The sequence below is a fragment of the Nelumbo lutea genome, chromosome 1 (genome assembly GCF_056320005.1).
Source record: "Nelumbo lutea isolate HS-2025 chromosome 1, American lotus-T2T, whole genome shotgun sequence".
Lineage (NCBI taxonomy): Eukaryota > Viridiplantae > Streptophyta > Magnoliopsida > Proteales > Nelumbonaceae > Nelumbo > Nelumbo lutea.
In genome coordinates this window covers 60,946,646-60,967,048 of record NC_142684.1, presented here as the reverse complement: position 1 = coordinate 60,967,048, position 20,403 = coordinate 60,946,646, and the positions used below count along the sequence as shown (strand labels likewise).

Here is a 20,403-nt window from a genome sequence, read left to right as displayed (position 1 = left end):
CTATGGGCCCAACACTTACCCTAAGTGGTCCCTGGGCCAAGCCACCTTGTAACACCCAGGGACTGTGGGCAGATGCAAGATTAGCCCATTAGGTATTATCCTCAATGGTCTTACACTTAACTTCTCAGCCTATAATGATCATACACTGCCCGACAAGAGAGGACCTCTCCCTCGGCTGCAAGGAACAGTGTTGCACTCTCCACTTATATGGATCCTGGGAATTAAAACCCTTTTGCAAACATTTTAGAAACCATAATATATATACTTTTATATCTCATATAAAATATATTTTGCAAAACAAATTTCAACGGTTGAAATCGGCTGCCGGCAGTCTTGATTTCCAACAGTGAGAGTGCATCCCCGATCATTACCTTTGTCCGACAAAGGGGCTGATCCTGTCACTATGATCACCCACTCAGATGAATTCTCGGATTGTCCCAACATACCCAGGTTTTGACCCCCGCTAAGGATCTCACTGATTGGTACATCAAAGACAGCCCGATCCGACACCTAATGCAGTATCATAATCGAGTCTAGGGGTCGGGTGTAACTTTCTAGTTTTTGCCCATCAATCTCCAAGGTCCAGGGCAATACTGGAAATCTGGTCTAGTTCAAAGATTCAATTAATCCCACACTGTATGTGCCTAGGGTCTCACCCCGGTAGCTGAGACAAGCCACCCCAACCGACTTGGTGGCACCACAGTGTCAGCCTTGTCAGGATAGGTCTCCCCAGACCGACCCACTGGCTGTGAACATTCTAAACTAACACGAGTCTCAATAAGTGTCCAGTTTAAGGGTATTACACAGAAACATACCAAGGGAACATGAATCAAATATGTACTTTTATTCATTTACAATAAACTCATAAAGTACATCAATTTTGATTGAAGCTAAGGGCATACAAAACTGTCTAACATCTTATTCCTAAATTGTCAAAACAATGGGAGATTGTGGAAAAGGTATTTGAACTTAAAATTGATTTTTCAAAATGCTGCTTTGTGGTAATCCATTTGGACCATCTTTGGTGGAGAGGGGTGCAGCAGTTTTGGGCTGTGAAGCAAAGGCTTGGCCTTCCTTTGGGGGGTAAGTTGAGAGATGTTCCTTTTGGGAAGTCATTATTAAAATATTCTCAAAAAATTTGGCAGCACAGAATAAGAATTACATATCAAAAGTGGGGAGGATCACTCTAATAAAATCGACTATTTCAAACCTCCTATTGTACTTTTTTTGTTGAAATTGTAGGCTTCAAAGAAGGTAGTGAACGAGATTGAAAAGATAATTAGATTTCTTATGGGACCTAGGGAATGACAAAAGGATCATTTGGCAAGTTGGAAACTGATGGACAAAATAGGGAGGGGGCTTGGAATTGGGAGAATAAATGACAAAAAAACATTGCACTTTTAGGAAAATGGTTCTGGAGATTCCCAATGGAAAACGAGGTGCTGTGGCATTTGGTGATTTGAAGCAAATATAGCTTGGGCTCTAATGGGTGGGATTCTTGACCTGCTAGAAACACTACTAACTACCCTAAAATGTCTTTGGAAAATTAATCTGGCATAACTCCTTATCTTTTCTCAGCATATCAGATATTATTCCATTCCTTTACTCCCTACCGGAGTTTGAAAATCCCCGAACCGGAACTGAATCTACTAGTTAACCAGTTTACCAGTTTTGGTTTTTTGAGAGTTCAGTTCTTTGGTTTGTCAATTTTTTATATTTATAGTATATATTGTATAAATAAATGTATAAATATGTATTATATTATATTATAAAATAGATTATTATAAATATAATATATTTATATATAATGCATGTTATATATGTATATAGTTTTCAAGGTGCCAAGGCAAGGCTAGACGATAGGAGGCGCCTTGTCACCTAGTTGCTTAGGTGATAGATTTTTTTTAAGAAAGAACATATATCCTAGGGTAGTTCCTTAGGTTCCATAACCATATTTCCTTAATAATTATACATAACTTTCATAAGAAAAATATAAGCTTCATGTTAAAGTATAGAATATCAGCATATTCATGAGAAGAAAAAGAAAGAAAGGAAAGAAAACTCAAAGAATAGAGGGGCTGAACCCCTATTTTTATTATAGGAAAAGAAGAAAAGAAAAGGTGGAAGAAGAAGAAGATGTGGGAGAAGAAAATGTGTTGATTAGACAAAATTTCAAATTCTTCCTTGCTTATTGGTTCAGGTTTTGAAGCCTTTGAGGGTTCAAAATAAAGCAGTTAGCAATGTCTGTGTTGATTAAACACTAACAAATAAGAAATTGATAAAAATAAATTTGTATATAAACACACAAAATTAATATTTTAGTTTAATAATGTCTATTTTATAATTTTAAAAGTATAATTATAACACAACATAGAAAACTGCTTGGCGATTAGGCGAGGTGAGCCTTCAAGGGTGCCTTTTCGCCTAGGTGTCACCTTGACAACTATGATATATACCAGTCAGTTCAGTTAATTGCTGGTTTTTTAGGCTAACTGAAAACTGAACTGGTCCTTCGGTTTTTCAAAAGCACTGAACTGAAACTGAATCGATTGGTTCGATTAACCGGATTTTTCGGTTTGGTTTTCTTGGTTTGGATCGGCTTTTTGGATTTTTATGAACACCCTTAATCATGTGATTAAAAAGGTGGAATTTAAGAAAAGGATCAAAAGCTTGAACGAGAAAGTGAATACTTTATTATAATTTGAAGTTGATGTTTACTTTTTGTTTCTGAACCAATGATATTGAATTGTTTGGCTGTGTAAGATATATCTACTCAACAACTCAACAAAGTGTTACCCTGACCACTTATTATACAGTTAGGTTACACAGTACATGATATCTATATAAGTACAAATTCAACCTTTGGAATGCCCACCCTCCTGACTCAGACTACATAGGTTAAACAAGATGTTTATCTATCCAGCCAAGTCTCTGCTTGTTTGATCATGTAGAGTTCTTTTTTAAACCAATGCTATTTAATTATATGATATCATGGTACCTGTACATAGGTCTCTTATCATGTCAAGCACTTCAGTTCCTAGTTTAAATTTTATGTCTGGTACCTTGAAGTCATGTCCTGACAGTATCTTGATGAAATAGATTTTTTTACTGTGTTGATGCTAATTTGCATTTGTCTTGTTTTGCTTGGTTTCTAAATGGAAGAGATGTCCTATTTCTTTTCCTCTTTCCTGTAGTAGTTTTGAGCTATGCATTTCCTTACTATAGAAAGCTTGTTTGTCCAACTAAAAAACACAATTTAATTCAAGCAGATTGCTGCTGAAAAGAAATCTGCAATTGGAAAGGGTAATATTGCTCAAGAGGAACAAGGCAAGACTTCCTCCAAAAGGGGACATAAAACTGTATCACTGTTAAGACCTGTAAGATTCCAAATAGCTGCATTTTTTTTCTTATGCCTTTTGCAATGGCCTGATGAATCTACTATCTGAAACGAAGGTGATTTGTATTTGCAATGATCTTTTTGCACCTGCCTTGAGGCCATTGCGCCAGGTAGCAAAGTAAGTTTTTACCAGTACACCCAAAATGTTAATACAACTTTATTTTGAATTTTTATTGTTGGTTAGTAGTATTAGTCCAAGTGGAAGCGTTACACTTCCTGTATTTCAGTTTTTAGACACTAGAAATCATGGAAGTATTTTGATTTAATGACATTAAGTTATTTGTTTGCTCTACTAGGGTGCATATATTTGTTCACCCAACAATTAGCCGTGTGGTGAATAGGTAATAAAACAGATACTGATTTTCTATTTTGTGGGTTTGACATTTTCATTTAGGACAAAGAACCTCTCCTTGTATGTAATTACTTCATTTGACTATATTTACATTCCTTTCCAAATGTGGTCATGGTAGGCTTAAGCATATCTGTAATAAGGAAGGGTTCAGGACAAGTTCTATTGCATTAACTGCACTTGCTGAGTATACTGGTAAGTTCGCAGTTTCCTCTTCACATGGGAAAATTTACTGTAAATAATTCGTTTGCTCTTTTCGCAATTCTCACTATAGCTTTAAACAAGAAAAAGGTTTGTCAAATGAGTCCTTGAAACATAGAATTGTATTTCAAGTAAAACCAAGAAATATTCAGGAATATCTGCTCAGTTATTTTCTTTTGGTTATGAGAAACTTTTTTTCTAATCTGATATAAAAAGTCTATTTCCTGAAAAGAAAAAGGATTTTCATTTCTTGTTTTCGTAATTTAGATGAGGGCTAACAGGAAAAAGGGGTTGCAACCTTGAACACCATCAAAGACAATCCTAGCTAAACCAATGAGGTAGAAGTTCATCTCATAGCTTGAGGCTGGTGAGGAAACCAACTGCTTGATTTGCCTTGCTGTATACATTCTTAACTTTCACAAGGATGTTCTCATTTATTAACTGGAAGGGGCAGGAATTTCATGAACACAGCTCTATCTAAATCAGTAACAACTGGTGATTATCCTTTGGTCCAACTGTGAGATGGTTGGAAAGGGGATACAGCTGATTCATCAGGACTGTACAGAACCAGCACTTGCATGTAGATTTTGATCATTTATGGTCTCACTTTTCACTTCCTCTTCCTTTTAGAGACTCGGAATCCTTAGTTTGTTGGTTTATCACATATTTTCTGGTTTTGTAGATTATCTCTTTGGTTATATGTTGAATAAATCAGCAACAATCAATTAAAGAATAAATAAATATGGTATTAAAAGAAGAAAATAACAGAGAGAAGAATAAGAGAAAGGAGGAAAAAATCAGTTCGTAGTTCTCATAATGAACCCCCAATCTCTTATATTGTTGCTGGAAATATGTAAAAATTACAAAAGTGCCCCTAATAAAGGACCTGTAAAAACTAAAATAGACCTGTGGCCCAATAACAATAAACCCATAAACTAAATAAAAGAAAAGTAGCAACTAAAAATAGCTAATAGTTCCACTTCTACTACTTTCAACATTATGGAAATGCTATGTCTTTAATAATTGTAAGAATTTGCTTATGGATTACTTACAATTTTTTTTATGTGCCCTGCTATTTTCATTTATCTCAGTTTGTTTATCTTTTCCAGAATGTGATATACGCTCATGCTTAAATACACTTCAGTTTCTCAACAAGAAGAAAGAAACACTTAATGTGGTATGCTATTAAATGCTCCTAAAGCATGGTGTTTTAAAATAAACCTGTCAACTTTATAGCATTTAATTTATTTACTGCTTGTATTCAGTTGGAGCTTAGCTGTCAAGTGGTTGGCCGAAAGGATATGTCAAGAAGTGCTTTTGATGTCTGGAAGGAGGTAATCTAAAACTAGTAATTCCTTTCCTCACCTTTCTTGATTGCTTCACTATCATATCTGGTGACTAAGTTTTGAAGATATTTGTTCCTTAAAGGTTTTCCAAAAGAGGAAAGTGAAACAGGAAAGAAAATCCATGAATAGATTCAGAACTACGTCAAGTAATTTTGACTTTCTGGATTCCCTTATATCTAACCGGTAGGTATGGAATTCCAGTGATCTCACTTTGCATACTTAAGTGATATTCTAGTTCCCTCACAATGTGAATGTTGCTGTACAGTGGTGAATACGAATTGACCATGGATGGGATTCATGAGAACATTTTACAGCTCCATTATCATGATCCACTGATGCAAAAGACTGTGAGTCCCCAGTGCTGTTGCATCTCTCTCTCTCTCTCTCTCTCTCCATGTGCACATGTGGTGTGTGTGTGATTATGGTCTAGCTTCTCAAAAATTTGCATTATCAAAAACAGGGCATTTGACCACTAAAGAATATATATTTTGACTATTGTGTAATGATTTGAAGGTCAAGTGCTTAAACAATCTTGGCGTTTCTGATTTCATGCATCAGTATGTTATGCGGACTCAACGGATGCAACTACAAGGTAAATGCAAGCAGAACATTCTAAGTTTTTACTATCCAATACTTATGATTTGGTTAATGGAACTTCCTCAAAATCTTCTTTTTCAGTTTACCAATCCTCTATTGCAATAGCCATACACAATTTAATAGCTCAGGTTGAAAAACCAAATATTGAGTGGCCAAAATCTTTTCAAAGGTACTTCTCTTCCCACAGACATTAACTTCATTGCCAGTGACACCGTACTTATTTATTGCCATCATCTCAATGCATTCTTTCAGATACCGAGCACTGTTCATGGAAAAGAGGGATCTTTTAAGGTCTTGGCATCACAAAATCTCACCATCTATCTCAAGGCATTTGTCAGCTGGGTATTTTGTAGAAGATGCCATTTCTCAATTGTTACATATTTTGTCACCACCAACTCTGAGGCCGGTAACTGCTGAAATTTTATTCGTTTCTTCTTGTTCCATACTTGTTTTGACACTTTTATTTTGTATTGGTAATGGGAATTTTAGATGATAAAGAAGCCTTCAAATTCCTCGCATTAAACTCACCAATCAAAAAATCCCTGAATTACCTGGATAAAAGGAAAAAAAAAAAGAAAAATAGAGGAATTCCTGGATATAAGCAGAGCACACAATATTGTTTGATTTCATCGCTATTACTTCCTTTTGTTGTTTTATGTCAGCATGTTTGACCTACTACTGAATGGACTTTGAAGGTCTGAAATCCGACCTGGCATCCAATCAGACAATTTCAGATTTGGATCTTGGAACCTGCATCCGTTTAATAATCAGATCAGATGTGGATTTGACCCCACCCTGTCCAATTAAGATCCATGTCTGATTAAAATTTATTTTCTATATGCATATAGATATTATATATAATTATATGAAGTTTATAATTAATAAATTCAATATTTTATATTTATTTAAATTTATTATATATGTATAAGTTAAAAGCTAATTAATCTTTCTTTGTTTTAAACACAATAAAGTTGAAAAAAGCACAATTCGGATGTAATCTGATATATTGGATTTCGAATCGGATTCAGATTTGAAGTTTCAATAAACTACTTCAACCCATGTCCTTTTTGGTCTGCTTCTAGTCCTTCTAGCCCCTTCAACTTGCAACAGATCGCTTCTTCCTTTGGAGCTGTAGATTTCATATAAATATTTTAGATCTTACCCAAAAAATATAAATATTAAATCTTTAAAAAAGAATTCCCTCAGGGTCATCTTTACCAACTAGAATTAGAGAACATCAATGTTGTAGATCTTATTTTGTTTCCTTTTCTTTATTTTTCTGTAAAATTTCCTATTTTCCTTGAGTTAAGGTACAAGGCATTATAACAAGGAGAGTTTATGGACTGGTGATTCATAGTTTCTAGAGTGCGACACAAATATGGTGCTCTACAACAGTTTTATCTTTTGAAAAGAATGATCACAGTGACAACTTTGATAAATAGAGTAAGAGAATATAAATATCAGGGATCTTATTTTATTTCCTTTCTATTTTTTTTGTTAAAGTTTTCCTACTTGAAGCTAATGTACAAAGGCATTATAACAAGGGTAGAGTTTATGGGCTGGTGATCCAGAATTTCTGGAGTAAAACCCAAATATGGTGCTCTGGAACAGTTGGAATCTTCCTTGGCTATTTTTACATTGACATATATATATATATATATATATATATTTTTTGTGAGTGCAAAGCCCCTGTCACTGCAATCATAATTATGTTGACAATCTTAGGACTGTATGTACAATTCTACAGATGTGGCCTAATTTATTATATATATAAGAAGCACATCTGTTTGCAAAAGTTGATGCTAAGGATTTAAATGTTGACACAATACGCCCGATATGGGGCATATCATATCCATATTGGTCAAGGGGGATATGGGAAATGCTACAACTAAACCTGTATCCCTTGAATCGTACATATCACTCTGATATGTGCTTGTATTGGCTTGTATCATATTGTATCAGCCGATACGCATCGATACAATACAATAATGAGTGTTTCAACTTCCACTGTTCCATTTATCTAAAATATGCACGTGGGATGATTTGAATCCAAATCACCCAGCACACAAACCTTAAATACGAACTTCACCCACTAGGCCAAATTTGATCTTGTGATAATAACCTTTATCAATTAAAACATATAAATGTAATCCCAACAAATAACATATATTTATGTTTAACATCAACTAAAGATGAAAAAAATATATTTCAAAATTATTATTTTATAAACTAATAGAATAAATAATTTCTCATATCCACATTTATATCAAAAAGTTGTTTTAATGTCAAGAAATTTATATAATAAAAATTATTAATAATAGAATAATTATTTTAGTACTTAAAATTTATAAATTTGAACATGATATGTATCTTAAAGTTTTATAAATTATTAATTAATATTTTAATTTTCATTAAATAGCAACATATTTATTATTTACAAAAAATAAAAATATTATTTATAAAATACTTGAGAATATAATATAAATTGAATTTGTCAAACCCGCTAATTTATTTTCACATCAAAAAGATTTTTTATTTCATAAAATTTATATAAATAAAAGTATTAATAATAGAATAATTAGTTTAGTAATTAAAAGCTGTGAAGTTTCATATGATATGTATCTTAGAAATTTTAATATATTTGATATATTTTAAGATTATATATTTTTATAAATTATTAATTGAAATTTAATTAAATTTTATAATAAAAATAGTAAAATAGGAAGTAATGTTATTAATATATTTGTGGAATTTGTATGCATTTCCTAGTGTATCCAAGCGTTTCCATATTTTTTTCATTCATATCCATGCTTTCCCAAGGTGTTTTCGTATCCGTATCTGTATCCAATTGATCCGATACGATACTTGATACTGATGCTTTAATCCTTGGTTGATGCTCAGTTAAACTAACAATCTGTATTGTAGTTGATGCATGTAACTGAACTGTGTGATGGGTTGTCATTGGAAAGCTTCATATAATACATGCATCCAAGTAGTCCATATGCTTCTATGCTACAAAAATCTTGATATTACTTCTGGTAGGAAAATTGTGCATGAGTAGAAAATTTAATGTGATATATAATAGAAATGGACTTGTAGAAGTACAAAATTGAATGGAAACCTGTGAAATCTGTATTGTACTTGATGTTCTCTGAGGCATAAAATGACTAGAAGAATGATCTTTACCGTTTCTAGATAGGACTGCAAACCAAGTTTATCATACCTCTCTTTATACTTTTGCTGCATATGGTCTATGGCAGAGGACTTTTTCTTTCTTTTCTTTTTTTTTTGGTTCAATGTAACGAGAATCTTAAATGTGATTCTGTTTCTGCTTCGGGTTTGTGGAATGGTATTTTTCCTTCTCAGGTGGCCTTGCACTTACTGTCAGAGAGAGAGAAGGATGATCTGGCTCAGTTAGTTGATACAATGGTCTCATATTCTATAACATACAAGAATACTAAACCTGAGCCTTTGTCAGCTATCTCAAGACATGAAACATCTTTGGATACCTCAGAACTTTCTTTTGAGCCTCCCATCCATGACTTCATTAACTTCAAGGTTTAACTTGTTTATTTCACCTTTCAGTGCATGTGATTATAACATGTATAAAATTGATTGTTTGAACTGAACATTGTTCTGGTGTTAAACAGGGCTATACATCAGGACATTATGTACTACCTTTACCCATGAAGCAAGTTCTGGTGCATGAGGTAAATGATGAATCTATAGCAGAATTAATTGTTCTCTTACATTAATCAATTTTTAAGCACTCAGTTTTCCATGGTTAATAGCTCAGTTAAGTGAAAGCCAAACTGTTAGCATGTGATGCTAATTTCTTGATTAACCAAAATGATACGGGTTTTAATTTCTAGGCTAGCCAAATTTGTGCCCATTTTAATGAAACCAGTAGAAGGGCATGTCCAAGTAAAAAAAAATAATAAAAGGGTAAAAAGATGAAAAGGCATAGATTTTGAAAGATCTATTTACTGTATTTCTTTAAATGCTTTAACTCGGTGATTGGACTTAGAGATAAAAATATTTGGATAACTGATTTTTTTATGTGTATTGAGAACTGCTGTTTGCAAGCATTGACATTATATGATTCTATTAAAATATCCTGATTTAATTATTATGGCCTGGACGTGAAGCCGAGGCAAGTATTGTCATTATACAGTAAAGATCTTGCTTTGTAGATAAGTTAACTGATCCATATTCTGCAATATAAAGAAGATGGAAATAATTTATTCTTTATAGGTGGCTACTCATTTCCTCATTTTGTATTTCATGTTTCATATTTACTTATTACAAAATGCTCTTTCATCAGTATGGAAAATTGAGGCCTAGTTGCTTGAAGAACCATTCATGTAGTTAAAATATGTCAAAGATATTGTTGTTTCTTTAAAATGAATTTTTACAATGTTTTAGAATATTACAACATATAGTTCTGTATCATATGTTACATATTTGTACCATGTGGCAAATGAGAAAATACACAGATGAAATATCTCTCTGGAACTGGACGTATTGTAGATTTGCGACTTATTGTTACATAGCGACTTATGACATCATCTAAGCCTTATCCCAACTATAGGGAATTGGCTACATGAATTCTGTTTTGTTGGTTCCATGTCCAGAGTTAAATTCTGAGCATTTAAATCATTTCTTACCACCTCAATCTATGTCCTCTTTGGTCTGCCCTTGCCCTTCTAGTCCTTCAATTTATCGTTTTATATCATATAATATTAGTACTTGTCATAATTACCACAGGTTAATTATGATATTATATGGTAAGTTACAATACATAATTTGGATCCCTTTCCAGTGATTAAAAGGCGCGCACAGGCGAGGTGCATTTTGGGGTATGCGCCTCGCCCAGGTCCTAGGTGCACCTCTTTCAAAAGGCGTGCGCCTGGTGCACCTAGACATGCACCTGATGCGCCTTGCGCCTCAGCCCAGGTGTGTGCCTTTTTAAAATTTTGCGCTTTTTGCTTTTTTTGCTGTTAGCCACCCCCTATTTGCTTATGTTGTTCATTCATTCATTGCAATAAAATATCTTCTTAAACAGCAATGAAAGTTGTAAAATCATTGTTTTTTATGTGATAAATAAGAATTTCAGACCCTAACATAGACTTGTTCGGGCTTGCCTCGAGGGGCGTGCTACAAAGGCAACTCATAGAATCAAGAATGCAATATGTTTTATATCACATTAACTACTTGAAGCAATGCAATTAAGGAAAGAAAGAGATTGTGGGTTTTACATGCTTGAAAATGCTTTATATGTTTGATTTTATTTTTAAATTTTCATTTGAATACACTTTACATGTTATGTATATGTATTCTAATTTTAGATAATAGGTTTTTAAAATCATTTATTTTAAAATTTAAGTTTATATTTTTATTAACATCATGTTTAATATTTTTTTTAAATTTTTGCATTTTTTTTTATTTTTTGGCATTTTTTTGGAATCTTCTGACATTTTTTTTTGTAATTCTGCGCCTTGTGCCTCAGGCGCAAATTGGCCCTTGCACTTTTTTTGCGCCTTTCACTTTTAAAACACTGTCCCTTTCTGATCTTCATTTCTCCCATTTCTGAGCATTAAAGGCCCTCCCATCATTAGACAATTACACCAAAACTGACCAACCCTTTAATATTTAATATATCACAAAATGAATTAAAGGAAAGAATTAATATTCCATGCCCCCAGTGTTGTCAGATTCAGACTAGACCCGAGAGTTGGATCATTTGAATCAGGAACTAGCACAGCCAAAACGATTTTTGGGTTCTGGTTCTTAGAATGTTGACTTGGCCAAACATAACCCGAATCCAAATTCATGTATTAATGGGTTTTATAATTTCTAGTATTTATTATTTTAAAATTATTTTGATGTATTTTAGCTGTACAAGATAACCTGAAACTATTTTCTATTTTCCTTTTTCATCTTTTTTTGTATTTTCTTGTTTGACTGAGCTGAATGGTCAAACTGGACTGTTGAAAGGTTCAACCCATGACCCAGTGACCAAAAATGGTTTCATATCCATTCCAAGTCTGACAACATTGCTAAAAGTGGGTCTTGCTTTTCACCCAATGCATGATCAAGATGAATATAGGCTCATAGGCCTTATTGTTTTTTCCCTAACATGTATTCAATATTTATAACAACTCCATGGGATCTTTAATAAAATGAGATTGATATTAACAGTCTTTTTTTTCTTGAGATTCTATGGAAAATTAAAAGAAAAAATGGAAGCAAATGAATACATGTGAATTACTTCGTTCTAGATACATGGATAGGCTTTTTTATTTCTTTGATATGCCAGGTCTATAGGCAATATTTTTTTGGGTACATGAGAATCAGGGGTGGGCCAGAGCAGGATGCACATGAGGCTCAATACCACAGAGAGCGTGCAGTTCTGCAGGTTTGATCCTGTGTCTCCTAAATGAAGGGGGTAACCATCTTGACTGCTGGGTATTCAGCTATAGGCAATATACTATCTAGATATCTTATGTTATTTTTGACATATCTTTTCTGAGTGTGGCTGTGTGCATGTGTTTATTTGCCCAATGATAGTCACAACTATCTCTGTATTGGGATAGAGAATGGATACAGACCTAACCTTTGGATTTTTTTTTTCCTTTTTTGCACCAAGTGGCCCTTTGTTGTATCTATCTATGTATGTATCTATTTATACTGGAAAGGCATAATACCTAAAAACTTATAACCAATCAAATGGATCATAAAAGTGGCAACCAATCAGCTGGTATTCATCAAAATTCATGCAGGAGGATCTGATTGGTCAAAGTTCTTCTGGTAGCATACGTTTAGTGGCATCATAGGTATTGCACCGTATATGCAATGCATGTATGTATAAGAGAAAATGTAACAATTATTTTTTGTCGATATTTCTTAATTACAATAATATTAACCATGCTGCAGACAACTTTAAATATGAGAAAATGATTGCCTTTTGAATTGATGTCATCAATTGCTTATTTTAATTACTGTATGCCTTTTTCTCATACAGTTACAAATGAGTGTGCATGACTTACGGGGTTGAATGAAATCATTTCCTATTGATGTTGTAATGATCATAAACATTGGTTTCAAAATTACGTTGAGCCCTATTTAAGCTTGAACTTCAGTTCAAATTATTTCCAGCATATTGAGGATGATAGTTGTTGCAATGTTCTTTTAGCATGGGCTGTCATACATTTCCTTAATTTTTTTAATCCAGTGTCTTTATCTTGATGCTTGATGTTATATGAATAAATGAATTTTCAGGTTGAAAAGCAAAAGATTCTGAGAGAAAGTGTCATCAGATCAATACCCTCAAATGATGGAAACAATTGCAGAAACCAGGCTTTACACCAAGAACAAAGTGACAAGGCACCCTCTTCCAAAAGAGATGGTGCAGTGGAATGTCAGTACATGGAAAACGAAAAGGATAAGTTGACTAAGACGCAGTGGAAGTTCAGTACTTCCAAAAGTCCATCAGCCTTAGGTTCTGACAGAAGTGCCACGTCAGGCATGAAACTGGCTACTTCTGAAGATGTAAAGAGGCCATCTGGTGGCTCTTCTAGTTTCTTTGACAGGTAATATTGTGCTCTTGTGGCCATATTTCTTAGAAATCGTTTTCATTTGGTTTTGCAAAGGAAAGAGGATATGCAAACTAAAAATAGAAAAATTCATGATGGAACTTGGGAGAATAGATGCCCTTATGAGATCCCCTTCAGGCAATACAGCCATTTCCATTATTTTCAGTCAAACGGAAAAGATACCTTTAGACCAAAGTAAATTGGATCAACATAAAATTTGATCTGAATTCAACTTTGTTATCTTTCTGACATCCTATTTCCTCTCAATTTAGGTTTAGAAAGTCCAGAAATGAAGTGCCAAAAAGTGCTAATGATTCTTTACAAACACCAGCAAAACTTGCGAGGGATGCACATCCTCTTCTATTCAAGTTTAACGAGGTATTTATTGTTTCCAGATCATAGTTGAGATTGATTCTTTATTTTGATGCAAATCATGCCCATACAAAACACATGCATGTCCATGCACATAAAGGTATGGCATGGGTACAGAGTAGTAGTATGGAGTTATGCAAGTTAGAATGTTAGATGATAAGAAGTATGGGATTCATTTTTATGTTTACTGCTAAGCATGCTTTAGTGCCAAAACTAGTACATGATGTTCAGTTTACAATTGTTAAAAATCGAAGCTAGCATGTTAAATTCTGTTCTTCAACAATCTATCATCCATTTCGCCATCCTTGATTTTCATCTTTCTGTCACTGCAATTCAAACTTCTTGCTTATTTTCCAGTGCTGTATATATTGAAATTTGATTAATCCAACGGGTCTGCCAAGTGAATGCTTGAAACTCTTTGTAGCACCCTGTCTGTGCATAGACTTGTGTAATTGCATTCTGGAGTTAAGTTGGTGTATACATACTATCTTATTGTAAACATGGTCTTGAGCCATTGGTTAGCAGTGGTGGCATGTTGCAACTGTGGTTGATTCAATAATCTAACCTATTCCGTTTTTGTTTCAAATGTTAAACAAGGCATAGCTCAAACATGCGCCAACCAAGTTGCCATTGCTTGTGATGAGTGAAATCTAGCACTCTGCATACTAAATGAATGGCTCAGATCGATACAATTGAAAAAGACGGTTCTTGCAATTGATGAATGGACTCTGCAAAAATAGTGCCTAGAACATGGATCCATAGGTTCATTAAATACCACAAGTCCAGGCATGCAAGAAACTACTGTTAAATTGATAAATGCCGACTTTAAATCCCTCAGCTTGAGTTAGGAAAGAGATTAGTTTCATCATCACAAGGCCTTTGGCTGGTTGATGACTTTGAGAATGAAAGCACATAATCCTTGTATCACTAATCAATGATGTAAGAGTATGAATCTAAGCTTTTTTTTCTTTGCTAAACATGTGCCAAATTCATAGATAGAATGAACAGGAACTTATATTTGCCATCTTTTTCTCTTTTCCAAATGTCAGGGCTTCACGAATGCAATAAAAAGGCCAGTGCGGATGCGTGAATTGCTTCTTTGACAAAGGCATGTTTATTAAGAATTAGGATTCATGGAATTCTTGACCTTTATTTTTTGATTTACCATCTTGTTTCTTGATATCCTTCAGTCTCACCCTTGATTGTTTAGCCTTTGTAATTATTCAATTGTATAGACGTAGCATTCCCAAATGTATATTGCAGATGTAATAATATATAGTTGAGTGACTTGAGTCTAAGACCCTGATATATTCTATTTGGGAACTGTTAAGACATTTTCTCTTCTAATTTCTATGAACCTTGCAATTATTCCAACAGAGAAACGATTTCTTCTCCATTTATTCTGTTTCTTTTTTTCGCTACTATGCTATTAATGCCTGTGTTTCGTTATCATTTTTTTTCCTTTTAAAATGATTTGGGAGCTTTGAAGACGCAGCTTTATGGCAGCAATGCAAAAGCCAATTATGATGTAGGTTCAAGCCCAATTGACATTAATGACTCATTTTTTTGTGTACCTCTACCAGATGCAGGTCAGTTTAAGGGAGTAAAACATGATGGGAACTTCATTCTCACCCATGTTTCTGATTTGTTGGAACTTTCCTGCTTTTCAAGGTTACGTATGCAATAATAATAATAAGAATAAGAATGGAGAAATGATGTCGTTTTTGGTAGCATCTGAAGTCGTAGGTTGGCGCACTCACCCTATCATCTGACCTCTAAGTTAAACCTTACTCAAGCATGCATAACCTTTAAAAACAGGACAGTTTCAATAAATCAGAAACAAGGCCTTCAAATTAAAAGCTAAAGTTCTGTACTGGTGCTTTTTTTCATTCTTGTGGTTTTGGAAGATCTACACAGTTGTACAAGTCCTAATACCAGTTGAAAGCAGGCCACAGGAGCAGACAATTTTAGGTCCATGGGCCAACTTATTTGGCCAAATTCCCTCTCTATCACGTCCTTAGAAAATTCTATTTTCCCTACCTTTCCTTTCCTTTCCTTGCCTTATCTTTCAAACCACACACAGCCTTAAATGACCAAACTAATAAAATACAATTCTACAGCAGAATAACAAAAATACTTTACTAAAATTTTCATTTGAGCATTTTAAATGCCCCATATTTCCTTAATTCTTTATGAGTGATGAGGGTAATTTGGTCCTCCCAATTGTATAGCGACACGTGGCCTTCAGATGACACTTTGGCGCATAGTAAGCAAAACAGCTCAGCAAGTTAGCTTGAAGCACCTCAGCTAGGACGAACTAGTAGATCTTGTAAGATTGCAGCAACCTATCCTATGAGCCCGCCAAGCTATAAGAGTCCAAGGCTACCTGCGAGGAAGAGCTCGCTAACCATGCCCAGCAACATGTCACCAAAAGTGTTGGAATCTTGATCGTTACAACAGCCCACCGTACCGCACGCCTCGACTTTACAAGGCCCATTACCAAGGAGGCCTTGAGCACTAATGCCTATAAAAGGCACCTATTTCCACTTGGAAAGGTATGTGCACTAAGTAGTCTAAGCTCTCTCAATTCCTCAGAGAACTCTCGAATACTTATTTAAGCATCGGAGTGCCTTCCCTGGGTAAAAGATGCATGGGCACTCTCATCCTCTTCTCCTTGCAGCATACTTCAACTCGGTCATCCGTATACCAGCTCGGCCCTGTACAGCTCAGCCCAGCCAAGTAAACATCCAAGTCGAAGTCCGAGTCATCAGACACGAAGGAGCTTCCAGATTGTGCAACCTCAATTGGCGCCGTCTGTGAGAAAACTGTGATAAAAGGTTAAGTTATCTCTTATTTCTTTGAAAGCTAAGAAATAACATCTTCAAGCAACTTGCCCACAAATAACAACACCAACGACCAAATCCCCACTGTCATCATTGGCCAAATAGATGTTCCCTTGTATCCAGCCGTTGCACCAAAGAATGTAAATGTGCCTCCTCTGTGGTCGAGCCAGTAGTGGTTCCCACAACAGTTAACGCACGCCAGTTCTATAATCTAGTGCGATGTGTATAGGGCATGAGTGAGCAGCTGAAGTCTTGGGAAAGCAAATATGCCTCCGTGTCGGGGCAGCAGTAGCAACAACAACAACAATATGTGCATCCCTAGCAGGTCCCGAGGGTACCTCAACAGAACATCGGTCTAAATCAGATCGGCCGTGCCAACCCGGTTCCACCCCAGGTCCACAACCAGATTCAGGTCTCCAATGGGGCGCCCGTGCACGACAACAACCAGCCCCACATCGACAACGTGGCCCACAACAACAACCAGCTTTCGGTAAAAAGCCTAGCTACAACTGCAATTGGAACTGAGGCGGCCAGCTCATTTGAAGGGTCCAAAAGAGGGCGCGAGAGACGTGCACACCGCGCCGCCAAAAAGAGCCAACTCACTCCAACAAGGAGCATAACCCAGAGAAGAGCGGACAGTAAAGCAACAAGCAAGCCAGATGTTTTGTTTGAACAACCACACCTAACCCTTGAATCACCACTTGCAATGGAGATCCTCCAAGCCCCAAGACCGAAGAACTTTAGGGCACTGACTCTCGAGACCTACAAAGGTAAGACAAACCCAATTGAGCATGCCGACAGCTTCCAAGCCCTCTTGCTGCTTCATAGAGCTAATGATGCGAGCATGTGCATTGCCTTCCCCACCACCCTGAAAGAAGAGGCCTGGCTTTCGTACTCAAGCCTGACCCCTGGATCCATCAAGAATTGGGACCAGTTCGCTCAGATGTTCTCGTTAGTCAGTTTGCCACCAGTAAAAGACACTCCAAATCAGCCACATGTTTATCTCACAGTGGCAAAAAATGGCGTACATCACCCCAACTTATGCTGGGAGATCGAATTGAACCCACCAACCACCATGGAAAAATTCCTCACCATTGCAAACAAGTTCATTAAGGCCAAAGAGGCCTTGGGATCGAGGTCTGAGCTGTTTGGGAAGAGAAAGTGGGCTGAATAAGAGGCAAGCAGCAATAAGACCAAAAGGAGAAGCAGGTCACCGAAAAGCAGGCATAGTAGCTCGCCACGAAGGAAGAGCAAGTTGCCACCTCGGATTTCGACCCAACAAAACTGTACCCCACCCTTGTACAATAGAACTTGCACTCCCGTGAATACAAAAAGGGGAGAAATTTTAATGAAAAAAAAAAATCCAATGACTATGTAAAGTGGTCGCCCAAGATGAGGGGCGACCCAACCACCAGGAACCCCAACAAATATTGTCACTTCCATCGCGATGTTGGTCATGATACTGAGAATTGTTAGAACCTTAAGAATGAAATAGAAGACCTAATCAAATGGGGTTACCTGAAGCAATACGTCAAGGATGAACGCCAACCTGAAGATCAAGGCAGAGAAGCACCTCAAGCCACTCGGGAGCAGGAGGTAGTTCCCAGGAACCAATAGTAGGAACGACCCGTCCGAGGGACCATCAACATGATCATAGGAGGATCGATCATTGCTGGATGCACCACCTTGGTAGGTAAAAACTCAATTAGAGAATTGGAACAAGCGGATAACAACCCATCGAAGCACCCAAAAAGAGAAGAGGTAATCTACTTTACTGAGGACGACATGCGCAGAATTCAATACCTACATTCCAATGCTTTGGTGGTAATGTTACTTATCAATGACTCCAGGGTAAAAAGAAATCTTGTCAACTCCGGTAGTTCGGCCGATATCTTGTTCTTAGAGGCCTTTGAGCGCATGGAGCTCGAGAAAACTGGCCTATAGTTCGCTGACATCCCCCTAGTAGGCTTCAGCAGAGAGGTAGTTTGGCCTATTGTTAAGGTAAGAGTACCAGTCAAGGTTAGGGGTGATCATGGGTCGGGTTGGACCCGGCCCGACCTGGGGTTCCGGGCCTGAAACATAAGCCCTAGCCCAGGTCTATACGGGCCTGGGTCGGGCCGAGCCTAATTTTGGGCCAATGTCTTCCATATATAAAACATTACTTATCTATAATATTTTATATTAAATGACATAACATGCATATAAAATTATTTTATACATTATATAATATAAATTATACATGTCATGCTATAATATTTATATATAAAATATATAATCTAATGTAAAATAACATGTATACATATGTATACATTATAAATAAAATGTGTAAGTTTAAATATATGCGGGTTAGGCTTAAAGTATTAAGCCCAAGCCTAGCACTAAAATTTGTGGGCCTGGGTCCAGGCTTGGCCTGAACACAAAACCTAGGCCCAAGCCCAAAATTTTTGGGTCGGGTTGGAATGATCACCCCTAGTCGAGGCAGGCTCGCCTCCTCATACAATGTGGTTTGATCACGACTTCCTGGCAGTCGCCACCCCTTCCCCATACAATGCCATATTAGGCCAACCTATCTTACATACCCTACGAGCTGTCATCTCGACATATCATTTGGCAGTAAAGTTCCCTATGGACATAGGCATTGAAGTACTGCGAGGTGACCAGCTGGAATCTCGCAAGTGCTATGTAGCAGCCTTGAAGGCAACGGGCAAGATTGCTATCGACATCGACCTAGAGCCACCACTTGAGAATACAGAAGAGAGAGCTCGACCCACCGAAGAAACCATTCTGGTTCCAATCTCCAAAATAGAGCCAAAAAAGACAATACAGATAGGAGCTCACCTAACAGAGCTAGTGCACTCCGAGTTGGTAAGTTTTTTACTTAATAATGTAGATGTGTTCACTTGGTTGGTTGCAAAAATGCCCGACATAGACCTAGAACTTATAACTCATAGATTGAATGTTGACCCACCAATTAGACCAATCTGGTAGAGGAAAAGGAACCTCACCCTGGAAAGATGGAAAATAAATAGATGAAGAGGTGGGGAAGCTGTTGGCTGTGGACTTCGTGAAGGAAGTCCAGTACCCGAGTTGGATAGAAAATCCGGTGTTGGTGAAAAAGGCTAACGGCAAGTGGCGTATGTGCGTCGACTACACAGACCTAAACCGATCTTGCCCTAAAGACAGTTTCCCCTACCCTGGGTAGATTGCCTGGTGGATGCGACCTCAGGGTTTGAGTCATTGAGTTTCATGGATGCATACTCCAGCTACAACCATTTCCTAATGGAACCAACAAACTAAAAAAAAATGGCCTTTGTAACTGAGATGGACCTGTACTGTTACAAAGTCATGCCCTTTGGACTAAAAAACATTAGAGCAACTTTCTAGCGGCTTGTAAATCATGTATTTTCTTAATTGGAAATAAAATGGAGTATTATGTTGATGATATGGTACTCAAAACTCATTTTTCAAATGATTTAGTCGTCGACCTTAACCTCATTTTCAGTGTTTTAAGACGACATAACTTAAAATTTAATCCAAACAAGTGTGCCTTCGATGTAACATTGGGTAAGTTCCTTGGGTACTTCGTCAGCCAACGTGGTGTCGAGGCAAACCTAGAAGAAATCCAGGTAATCTTAGATTTGTGACCTCCTAGTATGGTTAAGGAAACCCAAAAACTAACTAGCCGAATAGCTGCCTTAAACCG

General features: G+C 36.4%; 1 protein-coding gene across 2 annotated transcripts in view; it reads left to right on the top strand.

Moving 5' to 3' along the window:
* Positions 1 to 15,253, top strand: part of CTF18 (P-loop containing nucleoside triphosphate hydrolases superfamily protein) — a 49,031-nt gene extending 33,778 nt beyond the window's left edge. For both annotated transcript variants that reach the window (XM_088969835.1, XM_088969846.1), the window contains exons 8-23: positions 3,270 to 3,377; positions 3,454 to 3,515; positions 3,694 to 3,738; positions 3,868 to 3,941; positions 5,057 to 5,124; positions 5,213 to 5,281; positions 5,376 to 5,476; positions 5,559 to 5,640; positions 5,807 to 5,885; positions 5,972 to 6,059; positions 6,143 to 6,296; positions 9,257 to 9,448; positions 9,541 to 9,600; positions 13,172 to 13,482; positions 13,758 to 13,863; positions 14,907 to 15,253. In XM_088969835.1, the coding sequence (XP_088825961.1) occupies positions 3,270 to 3,377; positions 3,454 to 3,515; positions 3,694 to 3,738; positions 3,868 to 3,941; positions 5,057 to 5,124; positions 5,213 to 5,281; positions 5,376 to 5,476; positions 5,559 to 5,640; positions 5,807 to 5,885; positions 5,972 to 6,059; positions 6,143 to 6,296; positions 9,257 to 9,448; positions 9,541 to 9,600; positions 13,172 to 13,482; positions 13,758 to 13,863; positions 14,907 to 14,960 (1,653 nt within the window). In that variant the 3' untranslated portion in view covers positions 14,961 to 15,253. The remainder of the gene's footprint in view (positions 1 to 3,269; positions 3,378 to 3,453; positions 3,516 to 3,693; positions 3,739 to 3,867; positions 3,942 to 5,056; positions 5,125 to 5,212; positions 5,282 to 5,375; positions 5,477 to 5,558; positions 5,641 to 5,806; positions 5,886 to 5,971; positions 6,060 to 6,142; positions 6,297 to 9,256; positions 9,449 to 9,540; positions 9,601 to 13,171; positions 13,483 to 13,757; positions 13,864 to 14,906) is intronic.
* The last annotated feature ends 5,150 nt before the right edge of the window (positions 15,254 to 20,403 follow it).